This window comes from Mchenga conophoros, linkage group LG19 (assembly GCF_057382185.1).
Source record: "Mchenga conophoros isolate Kocher_MC1m ecotype Shallow Benthic linkage group LG19, M_conophoros_male_GT1.1, whole genome shotgun sequence".
NCBI classification, from domain to species: Eukaryota; Metazoa; Chordata; class Actinopteri; order Cichliformes; family Cichlidae; genus Mchenga; species Mchenga conophoros.
This window is the reverse complement of record NC_140544.1, coordinates 32,302,323-32,316,708: the sequence shown is the minus strand read 5'-3', so window position 1 is coordinate 32,316,708 and position 14,386 is coordinate 32,302,323. Positions and strand designations below refer to the sequence as shown.

The window sequence follows — 14,386 nt, the reverse complement described above, 5'->3', positions numbered from 1 at the left end:
CCACTACCAAAAGGAAGCCAAGCCCTGTGATCACACCTTGTTTTGTTGTAAAGGGTGGCAGGGCTTGGCTTCCTTTTGGTAGTGGAGCATTGATCAGTCGTCCATTGTGGCATCAATGTGATCACACCTTGTTTTGTTGTAAAGGGTGGCAGGGCTTGGCTTCCTTTTGGTAGTGGAGCATTGATCAGTCGTCCATTGTGGCATCAATGTGATCACACCTTGTTTTGTTGTAAAGGGTGGCAGGGCTTGGCTTCCTTTTGGTAGTGGAGCATTGATCAGGAAGCCAAGCCCTATATATATGATACAATCTCACTACACTTAGCCTAATCCTTCATTGCCCTGAAGAATTCTGTGGTGTACGGACCTCCTCTCCAAGGAAAGAAAATGCAGAGAAGACTCACCACTCAGCAGGCCTTGGAAATGATCCTGAGGGAAGTCGACCCTTGTGACTCGGATGGAGAAGACCTACAAGTTCAGCCGGATTCGGACTCAGAGCTGTCTGATCAGTCTTCCGGTTAGTTGCATTTCATGTTATTTCCTATTTCATTTCAAATAAGTAAGTGGATGTAGTTTGTAAGTAAGATATTTCAGACATTATTCTGATACAGAGGAGGAGATACTGGACCTTCCCATTGCTCACAATTTGAATTTGTTCACACTGCAGATGAGGAGACTGCTTCTGCACCTAAAAAGAGAGCTTGTTTGGGGACTGAGACAGCGAAAGATGGCACAGTGTGGCGTGAAGAACAGGTGGGGACCTGTCTCCCTTTCACCCCAATAGAAGCGTACGCTGCAGATGGAGAGCCAACGGCTAAGGCCAGGAGAAATATCACGAGTCGCCTTCAGAGCTTCCTGTGTTTTGTCACTCTTGACATGCTTCGTAGCATTCAAGAATGGACTGTTCAACATGCACAGCAAACGGAGCATGTTCATTGGTTCATGGACCTCCCTGAACTAATGGCATTTATTGCAATTGTCATCTTGCGGGGGGTTACCAGGGTTCCATCTCTAAATGACTGCTGGTCAGCAAACCTGGGAAACCCACAGATAATTGGAACTATGGCACGAAACCGCTTCAAAGAAATCATGCAACACCTACGCTTTGATGACAAGTCCACCCGCAGTGATCGAGCAAAGACTGATAAGTTCGCTGCAATTTCCAGTTTGTGGGGATCATTTGTCACCAACTGCATCACGTGCTACAACCCTGGTCTACATATCACCGTTGATGAACAGCTTTTCCCATCAAAGACTCGGTGCAGTTTCCTGCAGTATATTGCAAGTAAGCCGGACAAGTTTGGGATCAAGTTTTGGGTGGCTTGCGACCTAAAATCCAAGTACATTTGCAATGTCTTCCCATATCTTGGCAAGGACCCCAGTCGTCCCACTGGGGAGAGACTTTCTGAAAATGTAGTAATGAGGCTGATGGAACCATTCCTAGACAAGGGCAGAAATGTTACCACGGACAATTTTTTCACATCGCTTTCACTTGCGCAAAAACTTCTTAGACGGAAAACCACCATCCTCGGCACAGTCAACAAGATTCGCAGGGAAATTCCTCAATCCACTAGACAGACAGATCGCAATGAATTCACCACTCAGGTATGTTGCAGGTCTTTTCTGGTTCTATGTTTATGTGTTTCATTGTGTGTAAAAGTGCTATGGAAATAACAATTTATCTTATTTCTTAGGTGTTTTCAACATCTGCTGCCACGCTGACGGCGTATGCGGCCAAACGGAAGAAGACAGTCTATATTCTTAGCAGCATGCACGGCGTGGTTCAGACTGATAACACTACCAAAAGGAAGCCAAACACTGTCACCCTTTACAACAAAACAAAGTGTGGCGTGGATGTGATGGACCAGATGGTTCGGGAGTACACTGTCCGCAGAGGAACACGGCGCTGGCCAGTTGCCGTGTTTTATAACATGATTGACATGGCAGCACTGAATGCACATGTGCTGTATCAAGCATGCTCCGGGACGAAGGAAAGACGGGTGGACTTCCTGGTGGAGCTTGCAAGGGAGTTAGCTCACTCTCATGTAGCTGCGAAGAAGGCAAGAAAAGAACAGTTGCCTTTGACACAACCCTCCACACCTAGCCCTGGAAAAAGAGCCATGTGTCAGGTCAAACACAATTGCAAGAACAATCATGCCACTGTGCGATGTGTTCACTGCAACAGATACACATGTGGTAAATGCAGACTACAGATACCATGGCAGTGCCAGGATTGTGAGTGATTGCTGAAAATGTCGAAATGTACTCACTCACTTTTTATAATTATTTGTAAAAATGTGTACAAATGGTTGATTTTTTGTACTGTTTTTATCAATAAATCTCAGCAACAAAGGACATACACCCATGTGTGTTGATTTCTCCCTAAGATGGCAAACTGAAACACTCCAAGTTGGTGACTTTTGGAGATTTGTTTCCCTGGATGATTGAGAATGCATCAAGATGAAACAAAAGGAAGCTCACCGCTTTTAGCAGCTCCCCCACCCCCTCATCCACACACCCCCACTCCCCTCCCTCCAGAATTCCCAGGTAACAACCCAATTTACATATGAATGACTAGCCAATTTAGCTTCCACTTGCCTGAAGCTAAAGCTTAGCTAAAAGCCTACCAGCCATTTGGCTGCTCTCCGGGTTTTAAAGGTAGAAAAGCCAAATGGCTGGGCTCTGGGCCTTCCTAGTGTTAAACACAAACGAACACCCACCCACGGACACTGCTTCTTAGCACCCCCAGTTTATAGAAACTGGCTTGGGAATACACTCGGAGTAAACACTTGCTATCTATGGACCGTTTCCGTTTTGGCTCAGCTTACTGGGTATTCATCGGTACTTGCCCCGCGCTATGAGCTCACAGTGAAATGTGTCCAGTCACACCTACATACGATATCTCCCAAATTCTTTTCCATGAAACCAGAGTCTCTTGTCCCACCTTAATCCCATTTCACATCCCCGAAGCCTTTTTCCACTTCAATAACAGTTTGACCTTTTAAAATCCACTGCTGCCTCATCACCTCCTGCAGACTTATGTTTCACTAAGGTGAGTAGTACACGCTGTAAATCCTGTATGTCACAGAAATGCCAGGGGGTTATAAAACTGTTGCATTCCTGCGGTATGTGTCAGGTTTCAGTTAACGGACTCAGGCGCAGACCGGGACTCCTTACAGGATTTACAGATTTTATTTACACAACAACACCAGGTGATGCTATTTACAAAGTGCTGGAGGGAGGGGAGGGGGGTCCAGGGTTCCGGGGTATGTGAGGGAAAAGACGGGAATCTGACGTCCTCCAAAGGCTCTCTCTCTTCACTCCCCACACTGGGGAAACACCATCCACTCACTCGTCCACGGGATGACAGGCAGGCAGGGAAAGGTCCGGGATAGATCTGTACACAGAGATAATAGTTAGAGGCGAACAGACGGAACGAACTCACAGATCCTTATTTACAATCTACTGAGCGACTGACGCTGATAACTCAACGATCCAGTGACGAGTGACACAGTGCTGCTGTCTTAAATCGGCCTTGTGATTATCCCGATCGGCAGCAGGTGCGTGGGCCAGGGGCGGGAGCCCATAATGAGCATCGCCCCGGCAGGAGAGAGAGAGAGAGAGAGAAAACATGTTGCCTAATACAGAATCAGCTGGTGAGGCACAGGGACCATGACAGTATGTACACACTGGCCACAGAACAGGTATCCAGATGCGTCTCATCTCAATTAGAACTCCATAACCTATTTCTAGTCATCTGCTCTATTTTAGAATCAAAGTCTTCGCAGCATGCAAGACGCCTCAGCTCCCTCGTTTTTCCAGAAGCCTTTAATCTCTGCCATACTCTCGCTCTCTCTCCTCAACTTTCCTGTCGGCAAGAGTCTGCAAGAGTTAGCAGACAGTCATTTTTAGTGAAAAACGCCAAATGCAGCAAACTTTGAACAAGTCTCTGTGAAGAGGACTGTCTTTACTTGGTGGTGGCGTGGGAAAGACAAGGGAGACACAGAACATGAGGCCACAGGCACAGAGCTTTAACCTTTAACATGGTGGACAGAGATGTTGTCTTAACAAACACTATTTTCATGATTTCACTTTATTTTTTTCTATTAGTATTAATCACATTGTTGACCCTACAATATTAGAAAGAAACCCTAACAATCACACACGCTCTATGAGCAAGCACTTGGTGACAGTAGGAAGGAAAAACTCCCTTTAAACAGGAAGAAACCTGCTGCAGAACCAGACTCAGGGACTGGCAGACATCTATGGTGACCGGCTGGAGGTGAGGAGAGGGAGGCAGGACAGAAGACACGATGTGGAAGAGAGCCAGAGATTAAATGCAAAATGGTGTACAAACGCATACATCATATTTTATATGAATGCACTGGTAAATGCACCTAAATAATGGACAAAGGCGTTCAGCCACTTCTATAGATTAAAATCTGTCCAAACAAACATAATACTAATGACACATGTCATAAAATACAGCATTTAAAACAAAATAAAATGTGTTTTAGGGATTTTCTTCATGTAACGTTAACAGATAGTTGCACATCCCTTTAAACCACAGTAAATATTTGCTTCTATTTTCTCCTAGAGAAAATATTCTGTCCTCGGTATCCTCAGCATTTACATTTTCCACTTTTTGTGCGTAGATCACAAATTTATTGTATATTTAGTAATAAACTCTTTCCAAAAGTAAAACCAAGCTTTTTCCTGGACACCCCTTTAAATATTTTGTTTTCCACACATCACTGGTACAAAGAAATTTAGACAAGATTCTTCCAACGTATCTCTCACTCCCCCAGACCAGTACACCGTGTTCGTTACTCAATGAGTCCCCTGGTGGCCACCAGAGTAATAACAAAAGAATAAGCAGGGAGACTTTTTTTTTTTTTTACCAGTAATGATGCCCTGCGCGTGAGGAATAAGCATAGGCTCGCATTAATAGGTGAGTGCAGGGTATGAAATATAATTTAATGTTTTATATGGCTTTTAAATCCATTCATAGCTGGTTTTGTATTACCAGTCTAGAAAGATTATTGCCCTTTGAATCATATTCAGTCAAATTAATATATACTTTTCCCGCCCGAAATGGTATTTAAATGAAATTAAGACTATTTGATAATTACTTTTATTCGACCGGAAGCGGCCAAGTCTTGGCTTGAGCGCGTGGATGAAATACTTGTCCGATGATGGAAATTCTGCTCAGGAATGCATTTTTCCCTCCTCCGTGTGTGTGTGTGTGTGTGTGTGTCGGATATTCCTCTGACTGGCTGTGAGGTAACAAAATAAGTCCGTCCCTCTCTCTTCCGATTGGTCCAGAGTGGATTCAGGAATGTGCTTAAACTGGTTAAATAGCGCTTATATCCACTGGATAGGTCAGTAGAATAAGTGGAAGCATCAAAATAAACGGGAGCTCAAAGAGATTTTACTATCTGCTGAGCTTCTGTTAGAGCTGAACGAGGAGAACAGGATAAATAATAGGAATTGCAAGGACTTTTTTTCTTCCTCTTTATCCAGCTTCCAGCGGTATTTTTTCTTTTTTAAGGTTTGTAAATCATTTTTAGACGATTATTTGATATTTTATTAATGCACAGGATCTTGTCCGGATGTGTTCAGTAACTGTTTGTTATTCTTTGGTTGCGATAGGGTTCACTTGAGGTTTCGAGATGATGCTGTGTGGCATCTCTTTGCTCTTGATGCTTTGGAGTTGTGAGGGCGCACGGCTGGCAGGTGAGAATGGAAAAACTGCCTGTTGTTAAGTTTTTAAACCTTTTGTTTCATATTAAAACTGCAGGGAAATTGAAAGTGGTTTTCAGCTAATTCATTAAAGATAAAATTGATGCATTTACGTGTTTTTTGGTTGTTGTTTTTACACGTAACGTTATCGTGTTATAGCCTGTTTCTTTTGTGGTTTTCTTTGTTTTCTGTGAGCTGTTATGAGACACAACGAGGAGAAAAAAAAAGTAAATGCTGCTTTTCTTTTCTTTGACCGCAGAGAGTCGGGATGATAACAGCGTGTATGACTTATTTGATTTGGCCCGGGTAAATAAGAGACACCATGGCGTGAGTACGGTCAAAGGCCAAGACCCAAACAGCCTAGCGTACAAGGTCCTGAACGCGAGCCTGATCCCCCCCGTCCCCGACAGCTCCTTCAGGGACCTCCTCGACTCCATCCAAACAGAGCGAGGCTTCCTTCTCCTGGTCAACCTGAAGCAGTTCAAAAAAACCAGAGGCAGCCTTTTAACTGTTGAAAAAACCGACGGATCCGGGCCCATCTTCGAGATTATTTCCAACGGGAAGGCGAACACGCTGGATTTGGTGTACTCCACCGTTGACCAGCAGCAGGTCGTATCTATTGATGAGGTCGATTTGGCCACCGGGCAATGGAAGAACATCACCCTGTTCGTTCAGGATGACCAGGCGCAACTTTTCGTCGGCTGTGAAGGGTTCAAACACTCAGAGTTGGAAGTGCCAATCCAGAAAGTGCTCTCCCAGGAGGTGGCAGACACAGCCAGACTCAGGATCGGGAAGGGAGCTCTAAAGGACAAATTTTACGTAAGATGTGCTTTATTTTGGAAGAACCCAGTAACAGTAATGATAAACCAAAATACCATTTAATGCACTATATTGTGTCTTTAAATATTTATGATTTCTTATTTCAGGGAGTACTCCAGAATGTGCGCTTTGTCTTTGGTACAACTCTGGATGCTATACTGAGAAATAAAGGATGCCAAACTGGAGGTAAGTCTTAAAACTGCATAAATAAAACATCAGTATAGTGTGCATACGATTAGACTTAGACTTCTCCCCTCTTCTCTCCTGAAGCTGCTATAACTGATGTCATGACCTTGGATATCCCAGTCAATGGCTCAAGCCCTGCCATTAGGACCGATTACACTGGTCACAAAGCCAAAGGTAACACCTGTCTTCTGTAATAAATCAAATCTTGTACATTTAAAAGTGGAGATAATTCAATGAACTCCTCCTTCCGACATCCAGATCTGCAGTCCGTCTGCGGCTTCTCCTGTGAAGACATTGCCAACATGTTTAACGAGCTCAATGGACTCAATAAGGTTGTTAGACAGCTGTCAAATAACCTCCAAAGACTGGTAAGTGCAAAAGGCAATTAGGATCTTCTCTTTGTCATAATTCACTCCCTCTTTTCCCTCTCCGCTCCCTCTCCTCCTCTGCTTCCACTTAATGCATTCCCAGTGCGTAACCACTTGTCGCTGTAATGGCTTGTCCCCAGCCAAGTCCTTAATGAGACCCATGTGAATACACAAATATGTTTGGCTGTCAGCGGCATTTGCACTGCTTCGCTAAATTCAAGCGATGTCTTAATCACGGCATCGGTCAGTGATTCATTTGTACTGGAACCTTGGCAAAGTGAAAGTTTTCCATCCTTAGTAATTAACCCCCTTTCTGTACCTCCTTCCCTCCAGGAAAGCGAATCCAGAAGAATTTATATGGATTTGCACAAAGGAGTTTGCATCCACAACGGCATCAAGTACCAGGACAGAGATGAATGGACCGTCGATAGCTGCACCGAGTGCACATGCCAGGTAGGCATCATCACACCTGCTGGAATGCAGGATTGGTCGGGGGAAAGCCATAGCCGAGCTTCCTCTGTCCCCGCTGCAGTAAAGTCATAATCCGGTTTACATTATCACCTGCCTTTATAATCACCGTGCTCCTGCCTGAAGGCTATCAACACTTTGTCTGAAAGCATCAAGAGAGCAGCATGGGGCAGCATTGTGCTCGTGTTGTGTAATGAGTTGAGTGTTCAGTGAGGATTATGTCTTGTAGCAACACAGTAGTAGTGTCATGTCGCTGATAAGTTCACTCCGTCGTGAAATATATCAATTAGGCTTGGAATAGCACCAGCAAAGCCTCGTTTTTTTCTCCCCTTCCTGCTAACTCATTATACTTGTACTAATTAATGTTTTCCTTTGTCCAGAAATCTGTGACCGTGTGTCGCAAAATCACCTGCCCTCTGATCCCATGCGCTAATGCCACCGTGCCCGACGGAGAGTGCTGCCCTCGCTGTGGAACACGTAGGTTTTTAATTTTTTCTGACTTTAATCAGATTTTCTTCCTCGATGACTTTCCAGCAAAGAAACAAGCCCCCATGCCCAATCATTTATGCCTCCTCTCCCTTTACAGCAAGCGACTACGCAGAAGACGGCTGGTCCGCCTGGTCTGAGTGGACCCAGTGTTCTGTGACTTGCGGCCGTGGCATCCAGCAGCGCGGCCGCTCCTGCGACCGCATCAACAGCAAGTGTGAGGGCACCTCTGTGCAGACCCGTGACTGCTACCCACAAGAATGTGACAAACGCTGTAAGTCGCCAAACATTCTTAACGCTGACGTTGTTACAGTACGTTTTCCCAGAACATGATGAATTAATGGCGTACACGTCCATTCACAGTCAAGCAGGATGGAGCCTGGAGCCACTGGTCACCCTGGTCTTCCTGCTCTGTGACCTGCGGTGAGGGGGTCATGACTCAAATTCGCCTTTGTAACTCCCCCATGCCCCAGATGGGCGGCAAGGACTGCGAGGGAGAGGGACGTCACACCAAAGTCTGCAGGAAGTCGCCCTGTCCTAGTAAGTCAAATGCCACCATTGAATTCTAAAGTGCATAATTATACAGGGCACAAAAAAACTCATTTCTTTTGTACGCCTTAGTCAATGGAGGCTGGGGACCTTGGTCACCTTGGGACATCTGCTCTGTTACCTGCGGAGGAGGCGTTCAGACCCGTAAACGTCTCTGTTCCGACCCTGCCCCCAAATATGGCGGAAAGGACTGTATCGGCGATGCTTCTGAATCTCAAATTTGCAACAAACAGGAGTGTCCTATTGGTGAGCATCTGAGCCTATTAGCCTAACGTAAACTTGCAGCACAATTTATAGCCTCATTCTTAAGTTAGGAAATCTTTGTCTTTGCAGATGGCTGTCTCTCCAGCCCCTGCTTCCCAGGCACAAAGTGCACCAGCTTCCGAGACGGCTCATTCAAGTGTGGCAGGTGTCCATCCGGCTACACAGGGAACGGCATCACCTGCAAAGACATCGACGAATGCAAAGAGGTCCCCGATGCTTGCCATATTCATAACGGAGTCCACCGTTGCGAAAACACGGAGCCGGGTTACAACTGTCTTCCCTGTCCCCCGCGTTTCTCTGGTCCTCAGCCGTTTGGAAGAGGTGTGGCAGAGGCAACTGCTAAAAAACAGGTTTGGATTATTACTTAAATCTGTTTTGTTTCTGTTGTTGTTGTTGCCTGGTTCACTAGCAGCTTGCATGTTTTTTAATCATCTGTAATTTTCCTTAGGTTTGCGTTCCTCGCAACCCTTGCAAGGACGGAAGCCACAACTGCCATAAAAATGCAAACTGCATCTACTTGGGTGTCTTCTCCGAGTCTATGTTCCGCTGTGAGTGCAAGCCAGGATATGCCGGGAATGGACGCATTTGCGGAGAGGACAGCGACCTGGATGGATGGCCCAACACTGACCTGCCGTGTGTGGAAAATGCCACTTATCACTGCAAGAAGGTACGCCAGACCCCACATGGACAAAAATACACAAAGGCCGTTATTATCCATGTGCGCTCTATTATTGTGATGATTGCCTCCTGAACCTCTCCTTTTGTCTCTTTACAGGATAACTGCCCCAACCTTCCCAACTCCGGCCAAGAAGATCATGACAAAGACGGCCTGGGTGATGAATGTGACCACGATGATGACAATGATGGGATCCCCGATGATAGGGTGAGTAATCACGGCAGTTTCTTTTTTAGCCACGCTTTCCTCGGAGACCAGACATAGTAATCAGCTGTAGCCATCCTTCCTCTGGGTGGTAGAAATGCAAAGTGTTTATGTGCTTTCACCATAGAATCAAAGTGGAAAGTAAGTAAGCAGAGGAGTAGCGTAATATAATTTCTGCAAAAAAAAAACAGAATTGAGGACAACGTGGCTTGTTGCCCGTAATTCTTAGTGTGGATTCGGAAAGTTGGGCAAGAAATATGCAGTGGTAAAAAAAAAATCACCAGTGGAATATCACATTCCAGCTTAAGCAAGAAAAAAGTCTGGAAGAGCAAAGTTTTATTCCTATAAATATGACTTCTCTGAGTCGTGACCCATTTTAGTAATTAAGCTGTGATCTCTCCATTAATTTAGGACAACTGCCCAAGAGTGTACAACCCCTCCCAGGATGATGCAGACAGGGATGAAGTTGGTGATAACTGTGACAACTGTGTATATGTAGCCAACACTGACCAAACAGACACTGACAACAACGGAGAGGGTGATGCCTGCGCTGTTGACATTGATGGTGATGGTAAGTTATTTCTCCATATTCTTGCTTTAATCTTGAAACAAAAAAAGCATTCAGAAGGCTAAAAATTAAATCAAAATTGCTCAACAGGCATCCTGAATGAGAATGACAACTGCCCATATGTCTACAACGTGGACCAGAGAGATACCGATAGGGACGGCGTTGGAGATCACTGCGATAACTGCCCTCTGGAGCACAATCCTGATCAGGTAACATCATCTTTCACTTCTACTTCACTGCTGTGGGGACTTACAAGGTTAAATCACATCTGCTTTAATCAAGAGAGGAATGTGACAGCTCTAAAGAGAACGAGCACAGTGCTCCCTCTTCTCTTTTCTCTTCCTTTGTCTGGAGGGACATTGCTTGCATACCTGAAAACAAGGGTCTCCTTTTTAAAATTGCAACCAGGGCAGCACCTCTCATACTGAGGCCGATGAAAAACAGAGGAGGGAATTATGTGAAGCGAGTGCGAGGGTCTCATCAAAAAGGAATTTTGCTCTTTTGCAGATCGACTCTGACTCGGATCGCGTGGGAGACAAGTGCGACAGCAACCAGGACATTGACGAGGACGGTCACCAGAACAACTTGGATAACTGCCCCTACATTCCGAATGCGAACCAGGCAGACCACGACAAGGATGGCAAGGGTGACGCCTGCGACCACGATGATGACAATGACGGCATTCCAGATGACAAAGACAACTGCAGACTGGCCTTTAACCCTGATCAGCTGGACTCTGATGGTAAGTCCATCTCTCGGTTAACAGTCCTGTAAAACGCTGGTGCCTTGATTTTCTAAATCTTTGTTGTAGAGCATTTTTTTTGATTTCCAATGTATTTACTTTCCTCTCAGGTGATGGACGTGGTGATGTGTGCAAAGATGATTTTGATCAAGATAATGTTTTGGACATCTATGATGTATGCCCGGAAAACTTTGCCATCAGTGAAACCGACTTCCGCAGATTCCAGATGGTTCCTCTGGACCCCAAAGGTACCTCCCAGATCGACCCCAACTGGGTTGTCCGGCATCAGGGCAAGGAGCTGGTCCAGACTGTCAACTGCGACCCTGGCATTGCTGTCGGTATGTAATATACGGACAGACGTTTTTTCTGCAATGAACACAAACTGGTAGCAAATTGATACTAATCCATCTTTTTTTAAAATTCAGGTTATGATGAGTTCAGCGCGGTGGACTTCAGTGGAACATTCTTCATCAACACGGACAGAGACGATGACTACGCTGGTTTCGTGTTTGGCTACCAATCCAGCTCGCGCTTCTACACAGTGATGTGGAAACAGATCACCCAGACGTACTGGTCCAACACACCCACAAGAGCTCAGGGCTACTCCGGCTTGTCAATCAAAGTGGTCAACTCCACCACAGGGCCCGGTGAGCACCTGAGGAACGCCCTGTGGCACACCGGAGACACCCCAGGACAGGTGAGCACAGCTGAACTGACTCAGAGTTTGAGGCGTAATTGAGGAAAACGTTTGAGACTTTTCTCATTGTAACTTTTGCTAATTGTAACTTTTAGGTGCGCACTTTGTGGCACGACCGCAAGAATATTGGCTGGAAAGACTTCACTGCCTACAGATGGCATCTGACCCACAGACCCAAGACTGGACTTATCAGGTGAGACCAAAACCCCAGAAGAAGAAGAAAAAAAGCTCTTTCATTCAGTTGCATAGTTTAAAACTTCTCCACTGCTCCACTGACTGTATTTTATTTTGTAGAGTGGTCATGTATGAAGGCAAGAGAATCATGGCTGACTCCGGAAACATCTACGACAAAACCTACGCCGGTGGGCGGCTAGGCTTGTATGTCTTCTCTCAGGAGATGGTTTACTTCTCAGACCTCAAATACGAATGCAGAGGTAAGTACACATTTGAAGGTTAGATGCATTTGAAACCACTTACCTGAAACTTTATTCCTAACATCTTTCTATCTGCGACTCCTTTCAGATACATAATCGGAGCACAGAGGCTTTTAGAAGAATGTATCAGTGTGAAACGAGACCTGGATCGACTTATTTAACTCCCTTCCTTTGAGAAATACGCGTTGGAAGTATGAAGAGCAAGCGAGCTAACGTGAGGTGACCTCAGGAGTCTAAGCCAAATGAAAGTAAATTCTGCACCACAGCACCAAACTCAAATTTTGAGCACGGCTCTGCTCAGAAGACGATTGGCTCTCTCACTCTGTTTGCTCTGATCTGCGTTGAAAGAGGGCCACATTTTCTTGCTTTGCACACCTGAACTGTTGTCGGTATTCCTCTGTGGATGAGGGACCAAAGGGAAGAGTGTTTCTGTTCGTTTTTGTTTTTTTAAGAAAAGATATTTTTGTGTATTAATATGCATCTGCTGTGGACTCAGATATACTTGTTTCAGTATGAAGAAAACAGTAGGAGAACTTTGTTAAGTTTGGAGGGTGAGATTACCCTTTGAAGGAACTCTTGAGGGACAATGGACAGTATGGACTGACTGTTACTATCAAAGAGAGTGAATGCTATGTGTGTTTGTGCATTTGTTCCACCTGATGAGCGCAATTATTGAGATAACCGAGTCGAAATTTGATTTTAATTCCCTGTGACAGCCCCCTTTTTAAAGGCACGTGCGTGTATCCAAGGCGCAGGGCTGGCCCGAAATATTCGTTTTCTCAGGAAAAGAGCACTAGAAGAAACAAGGAGAGCACAATATTAAGGACAGCACAGGGCCCCAAGGCAGGCACGCTGCTTTGGAACAGTAATTATGAGCAAATATAACGTGGATAACTAATATGTGAGGGGCCAGTCTGTTTCCTAAGATTATTGTAAGTGTAACTGTTTATAGCTTTAATTGTTGCTCATTTTTCCACCTTTAAATGTCAGCAGCAACCCGTGAAATCGGGATCCTCTAAAGATTAAGAGTTATTAACCTCGGACCAAAACCACAAAACAAAAAACATCAACAACACCATCTCTAAATATTCCACTTCTGCAGTGTGTGTGGCTGGTGTGCCTGAGCTTGTGTGTACAATTTCTGACAATGGAAAACAAAAAGGAAACCCTTTATGTACAAATATTACCTCATTAGTTCTTTTTGTGCTGAGACCAGCAATACACGAGAATCCCTTGTCTTATCAACAGAGTATAAATTGGTTGGCTTCTATTTTTTCTCTTTTTTTCTTTAAAGCAAGACTTTTACTATCATTTATATGCTGTATATAAGATATTTTTGTAGCAAAAGAAGCCCAAACGGGAACGTAAAGGATTAAAGAAATGTTGCCTTGACTGTGTTTTGCGATATGTATTTGTGGCGTCTTGATAAATTATTCTGTTTGTTTTATGTTGAGGGTATTTCATTTTGTGTAGATGTATGCTATTTAAATAATTTATCTAGAAGCGTAGCCTCATATGGAAGCGTTTCTGTCTGTATAAACTTATTTGCACACTGACACGAGGATGTCTTTGTCATTTTGGTTTTTGTATGTCTTTTTTTTAATATTAGTGAAGCTTTTCTATAAACATTTGTCCCATAGTTTTTACCCAAAGTGCTGTTTTTTACTCCTACTTGTTATTTTACTATGTAAAGTGAACATTAAACTCTCTAGAAAAAAGTTCCAAAGGTTCTTGGTGTCTTTTTGGGAAAACAAACAGTTAAATACTTGATAACCCAAGCGTCTGTCGCTGTGATTTTTGACATTCATATCTAATTCAACTAAGGTCTTCTTAGAAAAGCAAAGAGAGCCAAGTCACGCTGTGTCAAACAACTGGAATCCATTAGTTGGGTCTTGTGAATCCTCTGAGAAAGGGAGTATCCTTGGGAGTCAACAGCAGCAAAACTCAACATGAAATATAACCTTGTTAAGCAGCACATCGACACAGATATGGCCACACATCGCATTGCTTCACTACCACTGGACAGGTAGACATAAGGAATTTAGCCCTGCAGAGTAATAAAGGTGCTAACTTTAAGGAATATGGAGCTAAGTTATGGCTGTGTGCCACTTTTGCCATTAAGAACTTGCAATGAAATTCCATACTTTTCATAAAAAACATCTAAATATAACCTGTCAAAAGTCAAG

General features: G+C 44.3%; 1 protein-coding gene across 1 annotated transcript; it reads left to right on the top strand.

The window, feature by feature from the left end:
- Nucleotides 1–5,383: 5,383 nt before the first annotated feature.
- LOC146552722 (thrombospondin-1-like) lies at nucleotides 5,384–13,936 on the top strand. Its single transcript, XM_085256833.1, has 22 exons — nucleotides 5,384–5,548; nucleotides 5,650–5,733; nucleotides 5,999–6,558; nucleotides 6,666–6,744; nucleotides 6,829–6,918; nucleotides 7,003–7,112; nucleotides 7,446–7,565; nucleotides 7,961–8,057; nucleotides 8,167–8,340; nucleotides 8,430–8,606; nucleotides 8,688–8,861; nucleotides 8,949–9,229; nucleotides 9,328–9,546; nucleotides 9,655–9,762; nucleotides 10,171–10,330; nucleotides 10,418–10,536; nucleotides 10,835–11,069; nucleotides 11,180–11,407; nucleotides 11,495–11,766; nucleotides 11,862–11,959; nucleotides 12,061–12,200; nucleotides 12,289–13,936. Exons 2-22 carry the CDS (start codon nucleotides 5,670–5,672, stop codon nucleotides 12,294–12,296), a joined length of 3,513 nt encoding a protein of 1,170 aa, XP_085112959.1. The 5' UTR covers nucleotides 5,384–5,548; nucleotides 5,650–5,669; the 3' UTR covers nucleotides 12,297–13,936.
- The last annotated feature ends 450 nt before the right edge of the window (nucleotides 13,937–14,386 follow it).

Bases quoted from the DNA above. Each gene is read 5' to 3' on its own strand.
- LOC146552722 (XM_085256833.1), top strand. From the start codon at position 5,670: ATGATGCTGTGTGGCATCTCTTTGCTCTTGATGCTTTGGAGTTGTGAG. The intron at 8,058-8,166 runs GTAGGTTTTTAA...CTCCCTTTACAG, and splicing joins CTGCCCTCGCTGTGGAACAC to CAAGCGACTACGCAGAAGAC. The intron at 9,763-10,170 runs GTGAGTAATCAC...CCATTAATTTAG, and splicing joins ATGGGATCCCCGATGATAGG to GACAACTGCCCAAGAGTGTA.